The sequence below is a fragment of the Gopherus evgoodei genome, chromosome 1 (assembly GCF_007399415.2).
Source record: "Gopherus evgoodei ecotype Sinaloan lineage chromosome 1, rGopEvg1_v1.p, whole genome shotgun sequence".
NCBI classification, from domain to species: Eukaryota; Metazoa; Chordata; order Testudines; family Testudinidae; genus Gopherus; species Gopherus evgoodei.
In genome coordinates this window covers 212,469,101-212,486,014 of record NC_044322.1, presented here as the reverse complement: position 1 = coordinate 212,486,014, position 16,914 = coordinate 212,469,101, and the positions used below count along the sequence as shown (strand labels likewise).

At 43.6% G+C, this 16,914-nt stretch overlaps 1 protein-coding gene across 3 annotated transcripts in view; it reads left to right on the top strand.

Annotated features, from left to right (window-relative positions):
* The window catches only part of SPICE1 (spindle and centriole associated protein 1), a 35,209-nt gene that overhangs the window by 9,025 nt on the left and 9,270 nt on the right, over window positions 1-16,914 (top strand). For all 3 annotated transcript variants that reach the window (XM_030534589.1, XM_030534580.1, XM_030534597.1), the window contains exons 6-12: window positions 1,197-1,303; window positions 3,879-4,018; window positions 4,753-4,893; window positions 6,792-7,057; window positions 11,004-11,135; window positions 12,158-12,293; window positions 16,463-16,687. In XM_030534589.1, coding sequence (XP_030390449.1) covers window positions 1,197-1,303; window positions 3,879-4,018; window positions 4,753-4,893; window positions 6,792-7,057; window positions 11,004-11,135; window positions 12,158-12,293; window positions 16,463-16,687 — 1,147 coding nt within the window. The remainder of the gene's footprint in view (window positions 1-1,196; window positions 1,304-3,878; window positions 4,019-4,752; window positions 4,894-6,791; window positions 7,058-11,003; window positions 11,136-12,157; window positions 12,294-16,462; window positions 16,688-16,914) is intronic.

The window sequence follows — 16,914 nt, the reverse complement described above, 5'->3', positions numbered from 1 at the left end:
ATAACTTTAATGTGCTTTTCCCCCTTAGATAACTCAGATATCTGAAATCATACCAAAAATATTAACTTAACGTTGAGAACAAGGAAAAGAGACTTCATCCCAAAGGGCTACTTTTCTGAAAAGTTGCAAGTGACAGAAAATAGGGTCTTGGCATGAAAGTGTCATCTCTACCATAAGTGTAGTCTTCCTGTTATGATTCTGTACTAATATTTACACCACAGCACCTTATACAAATACATAATATCCTAAAATGAATTCAGGACTGCTCTGCCAGTCAGTCTGGGTTCTTTTTAAATGAAGGCATTCATTATTTGCATTTTTTGCTGTGGCCTTTGATTTATATATGTAGCATATTCTATCGCTGCATGTGAGTTGTATGATAAGTTGAAAGTCTGGGCTTTCCGGAGGAAGCTAGGGGAGGCAGATGTCCAACCACCACCGAATTTTAGTGAGATTTGGGTCTCCAGCTCTCTTCTACTCTTTTGAAAATCCCGACCAAAGATCCTGTTGTAAAGCATACACAGCGCAAAATTCTGGTTACCGCAGGAGACCTTAATTCTGAATTGACTTTTTCCTAAGTTACATGCATGATGAAATATCATCCTTTTCACTATATTATGTCACTTTTTATGCATGTGCTGTAAATGCAATTAATGTGTAGGGTTTTATATATAAACTACATTAAAAGAATTTTGTTTAGATTGCAAAGTGAATCATTCAAAACTTAGGAAATGCCAGAATCTAGTTGCTCTGGCAGTATTTATTCTGCCACTTAATTACATGATCATATGTTGTTTTTCCATAATACCCCTGTCTCATTTGATGGCTAAAAAGGCTACTACTAAGGAAATGAGGCAACTGTTCAATATTTTTTATCCTCAGTCATTGTGCGGCCCTTGCCTTACTGCACACATCCAAACAAAGCATTGAATATTGAAGTATTCATTTCCTGTGGTCTTTTCTAGAGTACTCATCGCTGTAGTATCCCAGTACTTCACAAACATTAATGAATTTATTTCCTGTCTTCTCTGTAAGTGTAGAGTATTTTTGTCCATATTTTAGAGGTGAACTACAATAACGAGACTTGTTTTCTGCGAAGTGTTTCTAGTGAACTACTTTATTTTTTTCCTTTCTGAAGGATGGATTTAAATTGCTGTCATGTAACATTTGAGATGTCTTCTGTTTTTCTGGGACAGGCTCTGAATGAAGTAGAAGGGGAGGGTTCCTCCAACTGTCAATCAGAGGGCAGTGTGAATGAACAGGATGTGTCTTTGCACTTCAAGTCCAACATTGACACACACAGGTCAGTGTGTGTTTCTGTCTGTCAGTCCACTATCATAAGGCTTCTGTCCCCATAGTGTTTTAATAGCACAATCAGATATCCAAACACCTTTGCGCTTTCTCCCATCGCTATCTCTTATGCACAGGAATTGCTCTCCATAAATATCCACAAAGCTATTACGATATCCTCCTTCAAATCTCTCCTTAAAATCACCTCTCCCATAATGCCTACAAAACACTTGGCAGTGACTAGGCACTTGGTGAGCTGTGACTGATATTTATTACACTTACCGTAATTCTTTCATTGTTACCTTGTGTCATGTGTCTCTTCCCCTGCACCCTCCACCCTCAGTCTCATATTTGTATTGTAAGCTATTTGAGGACAGAGGTCTTCTTTCAGCTGTATGGACAGTGCCTAGTGCAGTGGGCTCCCATTCTGGATTTGGACCTCTAGGCACTACCTCAGTACAAATAATAGGTTGACTTGTGGAATTAGATTGGTAATTGAAATCTTAATAGCAATTAAGAGCACCCAGAGAGGAGAGAGTGTAAAGGGAAAAGAGGGCAGGCTAACAACAGGACTTTGTGGGACCCTAGTGGACAAGACATTGGAAGAGAAGGACCCATTGACAGACATGGAAGGCATGATCAAATAGGAGAATCAGAAGAGAACTGTATTGTCAGTCCAGAACAGATAATATATCAAGAAGAAAGGTGTGATCAACTGTGTCAGAAGCAACAGAAATCTCAAGAATGATGAAGATGGAGTAGAGACTTTTTGGACTTGGCTAAAAAGAGCCTCGTAAACTTTAAGAGCTGTTTCACAGTAGTGAAGAGGCTAAAAGGCAGATTGGGGGTGGGGGGATCAAGGATGGAGTTAGGAACTTGAGGTAACAGTTTCGTAAGGCATGTTCTGTTACCTCATGTGAAGAATAGAAGGGAGGAGGAGTAGTCAGAAGCAACTGAAATCTGTGGGTTGTCTTTTGGGGGGTGGGAGATGACTACAGCATGCGTGTATCTGTAGAGGAAAGGACTGAAGGTGGTCAGGAGTTGGGAGGGAATGAGATCGATTGCACAGATGGCTGTATTAGAGATAGAAAGTGCGTCAGAAGCCTCAGTGCTAGTCATAAAGGTGGAAAAGTTGGAGATGGAGGAAAGAAGAAAAGGGGAGAGGCGTGATCATAGCAGATGTCATCTTTTTTGCATGTGCCAAACAGACTAGAACTTTTGCACTGAAGAGTTAACCACTCATGCAAAACTCAAAATCTTGGAAAAGAAGTTAAGCATATTCCTATCATCCTTAACTTATGCAAACGTGTGCTCACTATATCTAACATATCCTCCATATATACCATTCATCATCACAACTCCATTACTTGTGTTTTAATTCTCAGTAGTGATCTCTATCTCAGAAACATATATGCGTATGTACTTATGTGTTGAATAACTGGAGGTTGAAAGAGTGTCTTGTGAGTGCTATAAGGGGGTAGATCGTGTATTTGTTTCAATGTATAAGGTATGTGCTCAGTAATAAGATTGGCTAGTATTTAAGATGTTTGAGTGATTGTGGGTAGTGGTGTGCATTTGTTGAAGGTCTGCTGTATGTGTTGGTGGATTAGTGTGGATGTCTGTAGTGGGTGTAGGTGTAGTATGGTTCGTATAGACTTACCTTTTTTTTTCCTTTAATTGTGGTTCTCCATCAGTGTTGTATTGACTTCAGCAACTTATATTATGAATGAAATTTTATATAGAATTTATATTACATTTGGCCATGTTGGTTTGCAACAATAGCAATGTATATTTGAGTTGACTGAGGAAAGTAGCATTGGGTTTGAAGGATGTTTTGTTGGAGTTCTTAAAGTAGCACACTTTCTGGTGTCATTAGAGGAAATGTCAAATGTCACGTCATCATGGCCTGCTGTACGCTTAAAGCTTAGCTTGGCATAACTAAAGCACTCAGGAATTGAAAAATCCACACTCCTGAGTGCCGCAACTACGCTGGCCTAAAACCCTGGTGTAGATGCAGCTAAATCAACAGAAGCCTTCGTCGGTCAACCTAGGCACCATCATTTGGGAAGGTGGAGTTACTATAGTGGTAGAAGAGCCCTTTCTGTCATTTTAGTGTGCATCTACACTACGGGGTTACAGCCGTGTAGCTATGGTGCTGTAGCCATGCCACTGTAATCTTCAAAATGTAGACTAGCCTTGTGTTGGTTACAGTGGAGGAGTACTTGTGTAACTAAAATAGAGTGGGGAAGGATTTAACTCATTTCTAGGATTTTGAGGCTTTGTATTAATGGGGTATTTGAACAATTTTAACTACTTTTTACTCCTGAACGCATTCTTGTGGCTTCATTTTGATTCCCCATCAGAAAGTCATTTTTCTGCAGGGAAGCAAAGAAATCTGTGGGAGACATAGATTCTATGCATGTGCAGTGGCACAGAATTCCCCCAGGAGTAAAGACTTTTTGAGAGGCTTTTTACAGATAGATGGTAAAGATTAGCTGTAAGCATTGTCATTTCGGAGTTCACTGTACCCTTGTGTGTGTGTGCGCGTGCGTGCGTGCGCTCTCTCTCTCTTTTATGCTTATATATAGGCTACTCCACTTACTGAAAGAAGAAAATGCTGCTGGGGCTTCCCAGCTATGGGCTGAGAAGCAACTGAGAACACCTCCATCACAGAAAGCAAATGTAGCTGTGACTCCAACAACTGCTTTGCCATCATCAGGAGCTGCAGGTTTGGCTCTACTGTAACATTAACTCTCAAAGGACATAGGCTGCTAACAGCATCTTACTCAGAATAATCTTAATGGAGAGGAAGGGACAGGATATTTTCAGAAATCTGAGTTGGGTTAACAGAGTAAGGTGCTGGCAGTTTGAATGTGTTTATATATAGAGACAAGGTGGGTGAGATACCTTTTATTGGACCAATTTCTGCTGGCGAGGGAGACAAGCTTTAGAGCTATACAGAGCTCTTCTTCAGTCTGGGAAAGGTACTCAGTGTCACAACTAAATACAAGGTGGAACAGTTTGTTTAGCATCAGTAGTTAACACGTATTCTAAGTGAAGTGACTTGTTAATATCTCCCCAGTCATAGGACAAAAAAGGGGGGTTAGTGGGTTACAGATTATTGTAATAAATCATAAATCCAGTGTCTTAAGTCCCATTATTTCTAGTGTCTAGCAAAGTTATGAATTTAAGCTCCCAGGTCATCTTTTGAAGCTGTTGTGCAGGTTCCCTTTGAGGATGAGAACTAAGAGGTCAGATATGGAGTGATTTGTTTTGTGAAGTGTTTGCTCATGGGTGATATGGTGTTTTGTCTCTTACCATGTAAGTTCATTTGAGAGTGTAGTTATTATCTGGTTTCACCCACATAGTTGTAACATTTAGTGCAGTGGATGAAATATTTTACAGTTAATCAGTTAGTTGTGTGGGTGTGTATGTGTGATTTTTGTTTTTGTTTTTAATCAGCCCTCAATGCTACCAGAGTAGTCCAGAGAATCCATTCAAGGCTTCAGAATGAAGATGAAGAGCAGACTTCAGATTCCTCTTACACTGTGAGACAGGTGCTGAACCCAAACCCAAGAAAGCAAAAGCAAGTTTCAACAAAAGGTTTGATCCTTTTAAAATGAATATTTCATCCAAAAACACTGTCTCAAGTACAAGTTAATCTGCCTTCCTCCAGTGTCCCTTAAAGCTCTGGTTGAGACCATATTTTCATTAAACGGTACTGATTATCAATGTAATTTATTGGAGTTAAAAGTCAAGATACAGTAGCAATTTAGAACTTAACCTGATAGTAAAGAAGTCTCCTCTTTCCCTGCTTGTGGTCCCTGGTTACAGTATACTCTTTGCTTGGAGTTTTACTTTCAGCTCTGGTATTTGCTAAGATTACAGAGAGAGACATAGTGACTATGTAGCTAAGGTTGCATTGTGATTTGCTCACAAAGGACTGAAATCTTGTTTTGAATTTAGTCATCAAATTTGGCACCAACAGCCCTTCAGGGGACAATTTGAAATTTTCATTTAAATTGTTTTAGGAAAATATTTACTAATTTTTAGGAACCATTTTTAAATGAAATTTGGTCTGGATGTTGTCTAAATTTTTTTGGGTGCCTCTGACTTTAAAAGGGGGAAGGGGACCCAAAACAGTCTCTCTACCCTGGTCCATCCCAGTTTCTGAAATGTCTCTCACATAATGCTGAATGGATAGGACACTTATGAAATTTGGCAATTCTGTGTATAAAGAATAGTTCCCCTTACTCCTCATAACTGAATAGAGTTGCATGAAGTGGCTGAGGGGGGAAGCACAGTCTTCGTGTGTTAATACCTCTGTGCATATGGACTGAGATCCACATCGTACTATTACTGATTCACTGTGCAAAAGAGGCAACAATGTCATGAGGAACAAGCTCTGTATGCAGTGTGGTATTGCTATTGCCAGGGTTTCATATTGCCACTGCTGTTTTGGTACCATGAGGCAGCAGGACTGTGGGGAGCCAATTGGGAGAGCTGCCATGTAGGACATGCAAGGGTGTTTTGAGGGTTTTGGGGGATGGAGTGTCATCCATATGCTTTGGGTCTCAGGGAGGTTATAACCTTCTTCAGCAGCAGTTTTAGTCCAAATGATTCACTCAGGGTCATCATATGAGGACTCTCTTCTGAAAAATTACAGGAAGCTTCTCAGACAGAGAAGATGCCTTAGGAGTGAAGCTGGTAACTTAATTATAGGTGCACTTTTTGCTGCAAGTCCCATCCCACCCCCCTATGCCTCAGCTCTGTTATATTTGGTTCCCCACAGCTAAGTCTTGGTCAGATGTGTCTGAGCAGGTCTCTCAAACTTTGACTCCTGCTGAGAAGCATAGCAAAGGTCCATGGGACGTTGGGAAATGTAGATGGGATACCTTCAAGTGACTCACTTCCCTGCTAACTCACCTATACCTCTCTACATGGCTGTCCTCATGCACTCCCTGGAACTTTTTCTGTGCTGTACTGCACAGATCTATGTATTCAATACTTAGGGGTTTGTAGAATAGTTGACTCTCTAAACGATGTTGGTTCTGCAGAAATTTAGACCAGGAGTTCCCAAAGTGAGGCCTGAAGGAGGAGAAATCCAATGTACAGTTGTCCTTCCCTGTACTTGTGGGCTGAAGGCTGTTGATCAGCTGTATATTCCCAAGGTTATTGAAGTTCACCCGCAAACAGTTTCTAATTGTCTGCCAAGGAAGATAAAAGTATAAACAAATGGTGGAGCTGGTGCCTTTATTTTGATGTTTGTTTACCAGACATTTAAACCAGGTGTGGTCTCTGCATTTTTGAAAGTCACTAGGGTAGCTCTCAGAGTTAAGGCTTACAGTCTAGTTTCTGAGGATTTAGAAACAACCTATATTAATCTAAATGACTAGGATCCATCTATCTTTGATGTTCCTTTGTCCATTATAGTGCTGGAACAGAGTACTTCTCCCACAGTTGGATTTTAAAGGATTTTTTTTTGTCTGTCTCTCTTTCAGCGAAAAGAAATCATACTGCACAGATGGCTTCCAAACAGAGAAGAAATGATTCTCTTGCTAATGCAGTTTCCTTTGAACTCCCAAGTGGCAATAAATCCAGCTTGGATGTCCTGAATCACATGATTCATGAAGTGGAGCATGAAATGGAGGAATATGAGCGATGGACAGGCCGTGAAGTACAGAGAATGCAAAACAGTCATGGCCTCACAGGGTTCACCGTGTCACTGGTGAACACACTCTGTCGTCTGATGCGCTACCTCAAGGAGGTGAGTAGATATTATGTGAACTGCTCCTGTAGCTAGAATGAATAAGCCCAAGGATTATAGTTTAATTTACAGCCTTAACTTTGACATTTCCTAACTTTCAACTCCTTTACTTTGCAATCTCAATATCTTTAATAGTTTTGTTAGGATTGTTTGTGTGCAATTTAAAAAAGGTAAAATTATTAGTTCAGCAGAAACTATTGTCTCTCTAATAAACGGCAGGAGTTCACTGAACTGAATAGAGGAGGTCTCCCATTTACTTCAGTGAGGGATGTAGTCCACTTAGACAAAAAACAACTGATTGTGAACAAAGCAACATTTAAACACACCCAGTATTCTGAATATGCATTTAATTTTTATAGTTTAAAAGTGTTCTATCTGTCTTAGGTATGTGGGCTCTGGGATTAGTTATATGCTAATGATCTCAGTCCCTTCCTGGTTCCTCCACATGTGCCTGGGAACTACATCACAGCACCTAGCTGCTACTTGTTTCACAGTGAACTGCTCTGCTTGAGCACAAGGTTTTTTAGACCCTTTCGTTTGGATGACAGTCTTCCTTTCTGTTGTGTTGCTTCTTCGTGCTGTGTTCCCCTCACTGGGAGCAGTGGGCCTTGGCCTGGATTGTGAAGATTTGGGTAGGCTATACCCCTGGGTCTGAGGCACAGATGAGGTTGTATCACAAACAGCAGAGGCTGGTCCCTCACCCTAGTTGAAAAATACTGTTGACCAGGCAAGGCTGAAGATGGGCTGAAATTGATTCCTGGCCATCTGTCACTGTCTTCATTGGAAGTGAGTCTCCATTCAGGTCTTGAGAGAGTTGAGTGGTGTCCAGCCCATAGATATGGACTGTGGGCCATGTACAGGGCCAGCTCTAACTTTCTTGCCACCCCAAGCAAAAAAAAAAAAAAGAGCGCCGTCCTTCCGTAAAACAAACACAAACAAACACACACACACACACACTGCGAGAGCTGCGCTGCCCCAAGCCCCCTGCAAGTGCCGCACCACCCTGCCCCAAGCCCCCTGCTCCCCCGCCACCCGGCCGAAACAAAAAGAAACCAAAAAAACCCCTCCAGTGCCGCTCAGCCGAACCAAAACAAAAACCCAAGCACTGCCCCACCCGAAGGTGCTGCCCCAAGTGCTTGCTTGGTCGGCTGGTGCCTGGAGCCAGCCCTGGCAATGCAGTCAAACCCTGATTGAGAGGGATACAGCCACAGCTGTGTGACTTGTTGGGCTGTCCCCTGTTCTTTTTGCAGTGGCTAAGCCAAATACAGCCATACCATATTTGATACCGGTAACCCTTAGGACTGTCCCCTTGGTGGTAGTGCTTGTGCACCCAGAGACTTTGTTCCTTACTGAGATGCTGCCTGTAAGATACCATCACAGTCCACTGTCTTCTCCTTAAAGCTATTATGGGGGTTATGCTTGGGAGGCCTCTGTAGCCCTGGTTTATTTGCCCAGCTAACCTCCCTCCCCCTTCAGCAAGCTAGGAGTTGCCAAAGGATGGGCTACACATTCTAGAAAAAGAGCATTTCAAGAGGTTTTGGAGCCTCCAGAGAGATTATTTCCTCTTCCTCTGTGAAGAGTGAACCCTCCACTGGCTCCCATCTGTTGGTACATATCCTTAAAATAAGTAATGCAGGAAGGGAAACTCTGGTCTCTTGAATCCTTTGCTACGGTTACCTCTAAATATAAAAGCAACAGACGTTTCATTTCAAACACTAAAGTCTGTTGAGATCTATGCCAAACTGTATAAGATCACTAAAGAAAAGTGGAATAGATTAGGTCATGTTCCTGAAGTGAATTCTAAAATCTTCTTACTGCTTTTACTTATATACACCTCTACCCTGATATAACGTGACCTGATATAATACGCATTCGGAAAGAAGGTGGTAAAGCAGAGCTCCGGGGGGGGCGGGGCTGCGCACTCCGGCAGATCAAAGCAAGTTTGATATAACGCAGTTTCACCTATAACGCAGTAAGATTTTTTTTTGGCTCCCGAGGACAGTGGGGTAGAGGTGTATAAAAAACAAAGCCACTCATCCTGTTAATGCTATTTCCCTCAATGTTCCATTGGACAAAAAATTAGAGCATTGACACACCTCAGTAGTGGTTTGTGCTGTGTGTGCCCTACCTCCATTTTGAAAGCCTTCCTCTCCTGGTACATCATAAACAAAGCACATAAGACTAGGAGACACATTTGGCTGCAGTCACTGACCCTGGCTCTCAACACCACTACGGCCCAGAGCTCTTATTTCAGACTAGTTTGAGTTCCCCAAAAGTATGGAATAGTTCTGCTCAGTCCTGGCTCTGCCTGTACCTAAACCAATCAGTCTGGTGCACCCAGGTTAGGCTGGAAAATCTATCCCTCCAAGTTTTAAGAGATTCAGAAAGTGGATTCCCTGTGTTCCGTAGGCTTAAAGGAGATATACCAGCATGTCCCCTCCCATCTGCCTGTCAGTATTTGTGCTTCACTCTGGAGAGTTGTCATTTTACAATACATGATCCTCTTTTTGTCCCCCTCTTTGGCCTCTCAGCTTTTCTCTAAGATTTTGATAGCCCTGATTATCTCCCTCAGAGAGGAGGAGATTTACATTTGCTACTATACAGATGACATTCTTGTCCAGTCCAATGCCAGTGGAAGCCATCTGAGGTGCCCAGTTGGGTAATTCAAGCTCTGCAGAGGCACAGTTTTGTCTTTAACCTAGAAAAGAGCTCCCCAACACTTCTCAGGATATCCAGCATTTAAGGGCCAGATTGTGCATTCTCAGAATAAAGGATGTAAATCCTCTTATTCATAACTCACAGACAACCACTTGGAGGAGCATTCCTCCTGCTTGATCTGATGTGTCTAGAACAGTCCAGTGGATCTCTCTCTACACACAGCCTCTCCAGGTTCTCATTTTCTCCGTGGGGAATCACAGTGAGGATTCCACTTGTAGTTCACTGTATCTCGCGTCATCAGTGCTGTGGTAGCACGATATACAAAACTCAAGGAAAACCTCTTTCAGATCCAGCAGTGACAAGGATTGTCGTAGACACATGTATCAGCCTTCATGCTGCCACACTCATAGCAGAGCAAATGATCTTCAGCCGAATCTAGGAGGAGCATCAGCTGGCTGGAGATCAGTGCCATTACTAATGTCCTGAGACACCTCTCCCCTCTCTTAACCACCACTGATGACAAGATGGCAGTGGTCTATGTCAACAGGCCAGGCAAGACTCTCCTCTCCTCATTGCAGGTGAGAGGAAGCATCTAGAATTCTCCATGGATAGAGAGGAAGTGTTAAAGGATAAGATCAATTTACAAACTGTTGATCTCAAGGGAGGGGGATCTGAACAACAAGATCCTTTGCTTAATGTCCCTCTAAAGGGGCTTTGTCTAAATGCACTAGTTTTGCCTCCAACAAGGAAAAAATATTCAGATCTCTTCTGCTCCCAGCCCTGGTGGAAACGATCCTGGAGAACAGATGCCTTCTCCTTCAATTGGTCTGACCTCTCTTCACTGGAATGGCCAGGAAAATCAAGCCAGACATGAGTAGCACAAAGCACTGTCAAGCACCAGCATCCTTAACTCTACATTGTCGTGTGTGTGTGTGTAATCCTGTAGTATGGAGTTAAAGTTGGCATAGAGGGAGAATGCTTCACCAAGAGCTGGTTATGTCTTTTTCATGAAGGCTGTGAAGAAAGAAGCATAGGAGTTTAAAAGGTCTTCCCTACTCCTGTGCCATCATGGGAGAGTGGGGAAGGGACAGTAACACAAGTCAAGTAGAGTATCAGTTTGTATGCGCAATAAACAGGATTGCAATGGTAACAATGATGTCACCTAAAAGCTGCATTTCTATGCTAACTTGATCGCGAGGTTTGGAATTACTCCCTTTTGTAAATATAAACCTGTATTAATTATTGATTGTCTTTTTCTTCCCCCACCTCACCCCCCCCCCACCGCCAGGGTGAGATGCAGCTGCGTCAGGAAGCAACAATGAGGCAGCAGCTTGAGGGGATGCTGCATGAACACAGAGCACTGATTGATGCTCTGACAACTGAAATCCTTCTGGTCAGGGAAGAAAATGCTGCCATACAGGTACAAAGAGCTGCTGAGTCTTTCCTTTGACACCCTATGAAGCCCAAGGCAGGAACTAATGCAGTGAAAGATTTTAAGCAGATTCTTTATCTCTAGAATGACGTGTCTAAGTTGACATGCATTGGCAGAGCAGCAGAGGGGGCAAAGGACTTCAACAGCAAGGGACGGCACTACAAATCAGTGTTGAAAATGTGGTAGTTAAAGAATCCGAGGAACATAATAGCAAGGGACATTGTGATAGAGGAAGCATAATGCCAACCCTCTGCCTTATTCTAACTAGAGGTATATTTTCCTCACTTCAGCAAGCTCCAAATTCCTATCAATTAAAAGGAGCAATGAGAAACGTTTTTATTTTGAGAAAATCTCTTTAACCTTTGACGGAAGATTGATTTAGTACAGCTTAGTCTTACTTTAATGGATGCCTACTGTGTAGTCTGTGTTCTTAAAAATCTGCCTCTGTGCTCTCACACTATTAATACTAGAGGGACAGTGAAGTGGAACTGACTTGAGGTTCTGTCAGTTTCACTCTGCAGCTGTGGTGGATTAGGGTGGAAGTTGCAGCCATAGAATATCAGGGTTGGAAGGGAACCTCAGTAGGTCATCTAGTCCAACCCCCTGCTCCAAGCAGGACAAATCCCCAGACAGATTTTAACCCCAGTTCCCTAAATGGCCCCCTCAAGGATTGAATTCACAACCCTGGGTTTAGGAGGCCTGTGCTCAAACCACTGAGCTATCCCTCCCCATAAGAGAAAACCAACCTGGGGAAGGCAGAGGAGGATGGGTGGCAGTGGGGGGTAATCAGTAAAATATGGGGCTGGTCAGAAAGGAAAAAGAGGAGAGAGAAATAGAGGAGACAAGTGCAGAGATGTGTTTGTTTGGCACCTCACTGGGATCAGATTAAAGCTTTGGCACTAAGCTGGGAAATAGATTCTTCCATTCAGAGGAATGATACATCTGTCTAATTTTTGTCCCTAGAACACAGATCTCGATGTATATGTGGCTTTTTTTCCCGCTCCTTTTAGAAAAGACTTCAGCAATATATGGTGGTAACAGATGAACAGTTGATTTCACTCACTCAGGCATTCAAAAGCCTCCCTGTAACAGATCCTAACAGAGGGCGAAGTCCAACAGATTTTGGAGTTACAGTCAACAGTCAAGGTGAGTGTCATTTCAGCGCATTAGTAGCTTTAGAATCCTAGGTGACATTTTGAAAAACATCCTCAGTTCCAAGCAACATCTGCGACAGTATGGGATAGTTGCCAAGAAATCACTGACACAAACTAGAACTTGATCCAGCAGACACCTGTGTAATCTCATTGAATTCAGTGGGACGATGCCAGATAGTAACTATTATGCTTGGCAGTAAATTGTCGTACATAGACAAACGTCTAGTCCTAGGCTGATTGATGGATCCCCTTTGCACAGGAAGAACTAATGGGTTAAATCTTTGTGCTGTCTAGCCACCTCCCAAATAAACCTGGGAACTATTGTCTGCTTCTATGCCACAGTAAACAGCTCTTATCTCAAACGCTCTGCCCTGAGACCCCAGCTGCTAACCTTTGGATTTTACAGACATATTGTCTTTTTCTTTTTATCTATCTATCTAATCTTTCTTTTTATCTATACAGTTCTGGTTAATCTCCTCTCCTTCCCCTCACTGGCAGCTCCAAGCCTGGATCTGGAATGTGAGGATCAGTCATGTAACCAGCTGTGGACCTATGCTGTAGCTTTGGTTGTACCACAGACATTTCTGTTACAATTAATGACCCTTTCCTTACTTTTTCTATGGCCTGGTCTATACTACGCATTTAAACTGATTTTTAGTAGCGTTAAACCGATTTAACCTTGCACCTGTCCACACAACAAGGCCCTTTATATTGATATAAAGGGCTCCTTAAACCGGTTTCTGTACTCCTCCCTGACGAGAGGAGTAGCGCTGAAATCAGTATTACCATATCGGATTAGGGTTAATGTGGCCACATATCGACGGTATTAGCCTCCAGGCGGTATCCCACAGTGCACCACTGTGATCGCTCTGGAAAGCAATCTGAACTCGGATGCACTGGCCAGGTAGACAGGAAAAGCCCCGCGAACTTTTTGAATTTCATTTCCTCTTTGCCCAGCTTGGAGCTCTGATCAGCACGGGTGGTGATGCAGTCCCAAATCCAAAAAGAGCTCCAGCATGGACCTTACAGGAGATACTGGATCTGATCGCTGTAGGGGGAGACAAATCTGTTCTATCAGAGCTCCGTTGCAGAAGATGAAATGCCAAAGCACTTGAAAAAAATCTCCAGGTTATGATACAGAGTCCACAGCACAGTGCTGTGTGACAAGCGTAACAGAAAGCCAAAGAATCAAATGGACACTCATGGAGGAAGGGAGGGGGACTGAGGACTCCAGCTATCCCACAGTCCCCGCAGTCTCCGAAAAGTATTTGCATTCTTGGCTGAGCTCCCAATGCCTGTAAGGGTCAAACACATTGTCCGGGGTGGTTCAGGATATATCTCGTCAATTTACCCCTCCTCCCCACCCCCGTGAAAGAAAAGGGAAAAAAATCGTTTCTTGACTTTTTTTCAGTGTCACAGTATGTCTACTGCATGCTGCTGGTAGACGCGGTGCTGCGGCACTGAACAGCAGCATCCTCTCCCCTCCCTTCCCCGGTGGCAGACAGTACAGTGCAGAAGGACTAGTAGTCGTCCTTGTCGTCATCCCTTGAGTGCTCCGGGCTGGCTTCAGGTGAGGTCGGCCAGGGGTGCCTGGGTAAAAATAGGAATGACTCCCGGTATTTCCTGGCAGATAGTACAGAATGGCTGGTAACCATCCTCCTCATAGCAACTGGGAGCTGAGCTCCATGAACCCCTCCCCTTTCATGTCTAAAGAAAAGATTCTGTACTGCCTGGACTATCATAGCAGCGGGATGCTGGGCTCCTCTCCACCCCACTGTTTAATGTCCTGCCTGGACTATCGTAGCAGCTGGAGGCTGCCTCCCCCTCATTTTATCTAACTAAAAAGTCAGTGTTTCTTATTCCTGCATTCTTTATTACTTCATCACACAAATGGCGGGACCCTGCAACAGTAGCCCAGGAGGGATGGGGGAGGAGGGAAGCAATGGGTGGGGTTGTTGCAGGGGCACCCTCTAGAATGGCATGCAGTTCATCATTTCTGTGGGATCTGACACGGAACGGCTGTGCTCTCTGGCACACTGGTTCTCTAGTACACTTGCCCCATATTCTAGGCAGGACTGACTCTATTTTTACTTATAACATAAAGGAGGGAATGACCCAGGGGGTCATTCCCATTTTTTGTTTTTGCGCCCCCGGCCGATCTCAGCGAAGGTCAGCCAGGAGTACCCATGACAGCAGCAGACGATACAGAACAACTGGTAACAGTCTCTGCTACCTTGCAAAGGCAAATGAATGCTGCTGTGTAGCGCTGCAGTACCGCCTCTGTCAGCGGCATCCAGTACACATACGGTGACAGTGACAAAAGGCAAAACAGGCTCCATGGTTGCCATGCTATGGCGTCTGCCAGGGCAATCCAGGGGAAAAGGACGTGAAATGATTGTCTGCCGTTGCTTTCACAGAGGAAGGAATGAGTGACGACTTTTACCCAGAATCACTCACGACACTGTTTTTGCACCATCATGCATTGGGATCTCAACCCAGAATTTCAATGGGTGGGGGAGACTGCGGGAACTATGGGATAGCTACCCAGAGTGCAACGCTCCAGAAATTGATGATAGCCTCGGTACATGGATGCACACCTCCGAATTATTGTGCTTTGTGTGGCCGCATGCACTCCACTTTATACAATCTGTTTTACAAAACCGGTTTATGTAAAATTGGAATAATCCTGTAGTGTAGATGTACCCTACGAGGATTCAGCTCAGGAAGAGCCCACGTAGCTGCTCCTGCTGTGACTCCAGAGGTTTCAGAGCAAAGCTCCCCTTCCTTGAACACAAGTAACCCCTTCAAATGCTCTGTCCTCCTTGGGATGGCTTCCAAAAATACTCTTCCAAAAGAGTCAAAGCTTCAAAGCATGTTTCTTTCTGTGCCTCCCGATGATGGAGACTGTTCCCTTCAGACTCCTCTCTGGATGGTTCAGACACTGGAGCCAGGTATTTCTGATGCAGTAGTGGATGAGGCTAACTCATTAGTTACTTCAACAGGTATTTGATAATCAAGGAAGCCAACTGTCTCATATGAGTCCGTTGGAGGAGCTGGTGCTGAGGAGGCAAATGACACATGGGTAGAAATCTGCACATTTGCAGGGTTCCACTTTATAGCCATGGACCATGTTTGCGGATCACTGATCGGATGCAGAGACACATTTTGTATCCACGCAGGGCTCCACACATGAGACAGAAGCTCTGGAGGGATACTTCTACATGGGGAATATATAAAGGAGGATTTTCTCACTCCTTGTTAAGGTCACTGAGGAACAGTGATTCTGAGCAGTAGACTCCCCTTAATCTGACATTAGTTCTTAGCAGATGTGACTAACTATGCAATGCCTCTAACAGACCAGTTCCCTTTTGGCTCTTTACATTTAAGAGAGCTGTTATGCAGCCATTCAGTTCTGTGATCAGCCATGTCCTGCTTTATCCCTCCTATAGTTTTCCCTCTCAGGCATTGATGCCCTGAACAAAGCCGTTAAGGGGAAAGCCAGATACAAGGTCATACAAATGGAGGCTAAAGTTGGGGCGGGGGGTGTACATACTCCAACTAAGTATGATCTCAGAGCCAGCTATAATTCTGGAGTCATGTTTTTCATTTTGTGCTTCCCTGACATGTCCAAAACAGATGGCAACATGCACACAAACCATCACAGGCAAGCAGTTAGATGAGAATGGCAGCCATGGTTTAGATGGCTATGTGCATACTACTTACAGAGAGTGGGTTTAAAAGGAGGATATACAGCACAGAATGACTGGAAATAGAGTCGTAACAGCTAAATTTCTGTCAACCAGCCCACCTTACAATGAAGAGCCAAATACATATTCGTGTACATTCTGATTGACTGACAGTCTCTCGTGGGTGCTCTACAGTCTGATGTCCTGATTGCTGAAGTTTGTTCATTTCCATCTTGGAGATGGAAAGCCATTTCAGAAATACAGAAATAAGTTTTGTATCCTTTCCAAGTGTGCTTACTGTATAGCTCTTCATCAAAGGTAAAATACTGTTAAGTAAATTTCCTCCCCCTCCCCCATATTTTTCAGTCATCTGAATGCAGGACCTATCTTGATAGGAATTTATTTTTCTGTTCCTCATGTACTAAAATATTTTGTTTCTAATGCCCGCAATTCTTGCCTTGTCTGTCTTTTTCAGAGAAACCTGCATTATACTCTACTGTGCCCAGGACCGATATTTTCAGAAGGGAGAACACACTTGTATTCTCACAGGAGGAGCTGCCTGTGAAACTTCCCCAGTGGTCAAGTCCCCCAGACATTGTAGTGGCGGGCAGCAGTTTGCCAGCTCATATGTTCCAGCCTGCAGTATTGTTATCTCCGCCTAGACAGAAAAGTATCCAGGAATTCTCCCCTCTTCAGAATGGTGAGATGGTGGCCTCTCTCTTTGGACAGAATGAGATCCATATCCTTCACATATGGTGTCACATATATTGTGCTCCGTCTTTCACAGAATCATAGAGATTATCGGAGTTGGAAGGGACCTCAGGAGATCGTCTAGTCCAACGCAGGACTAATCTCCAGACAGATTTTTACCCCAGTTCCCTAAATGGCCCCCTCAAGGATTGACCTCACAACCCTGAATTTAGCAGG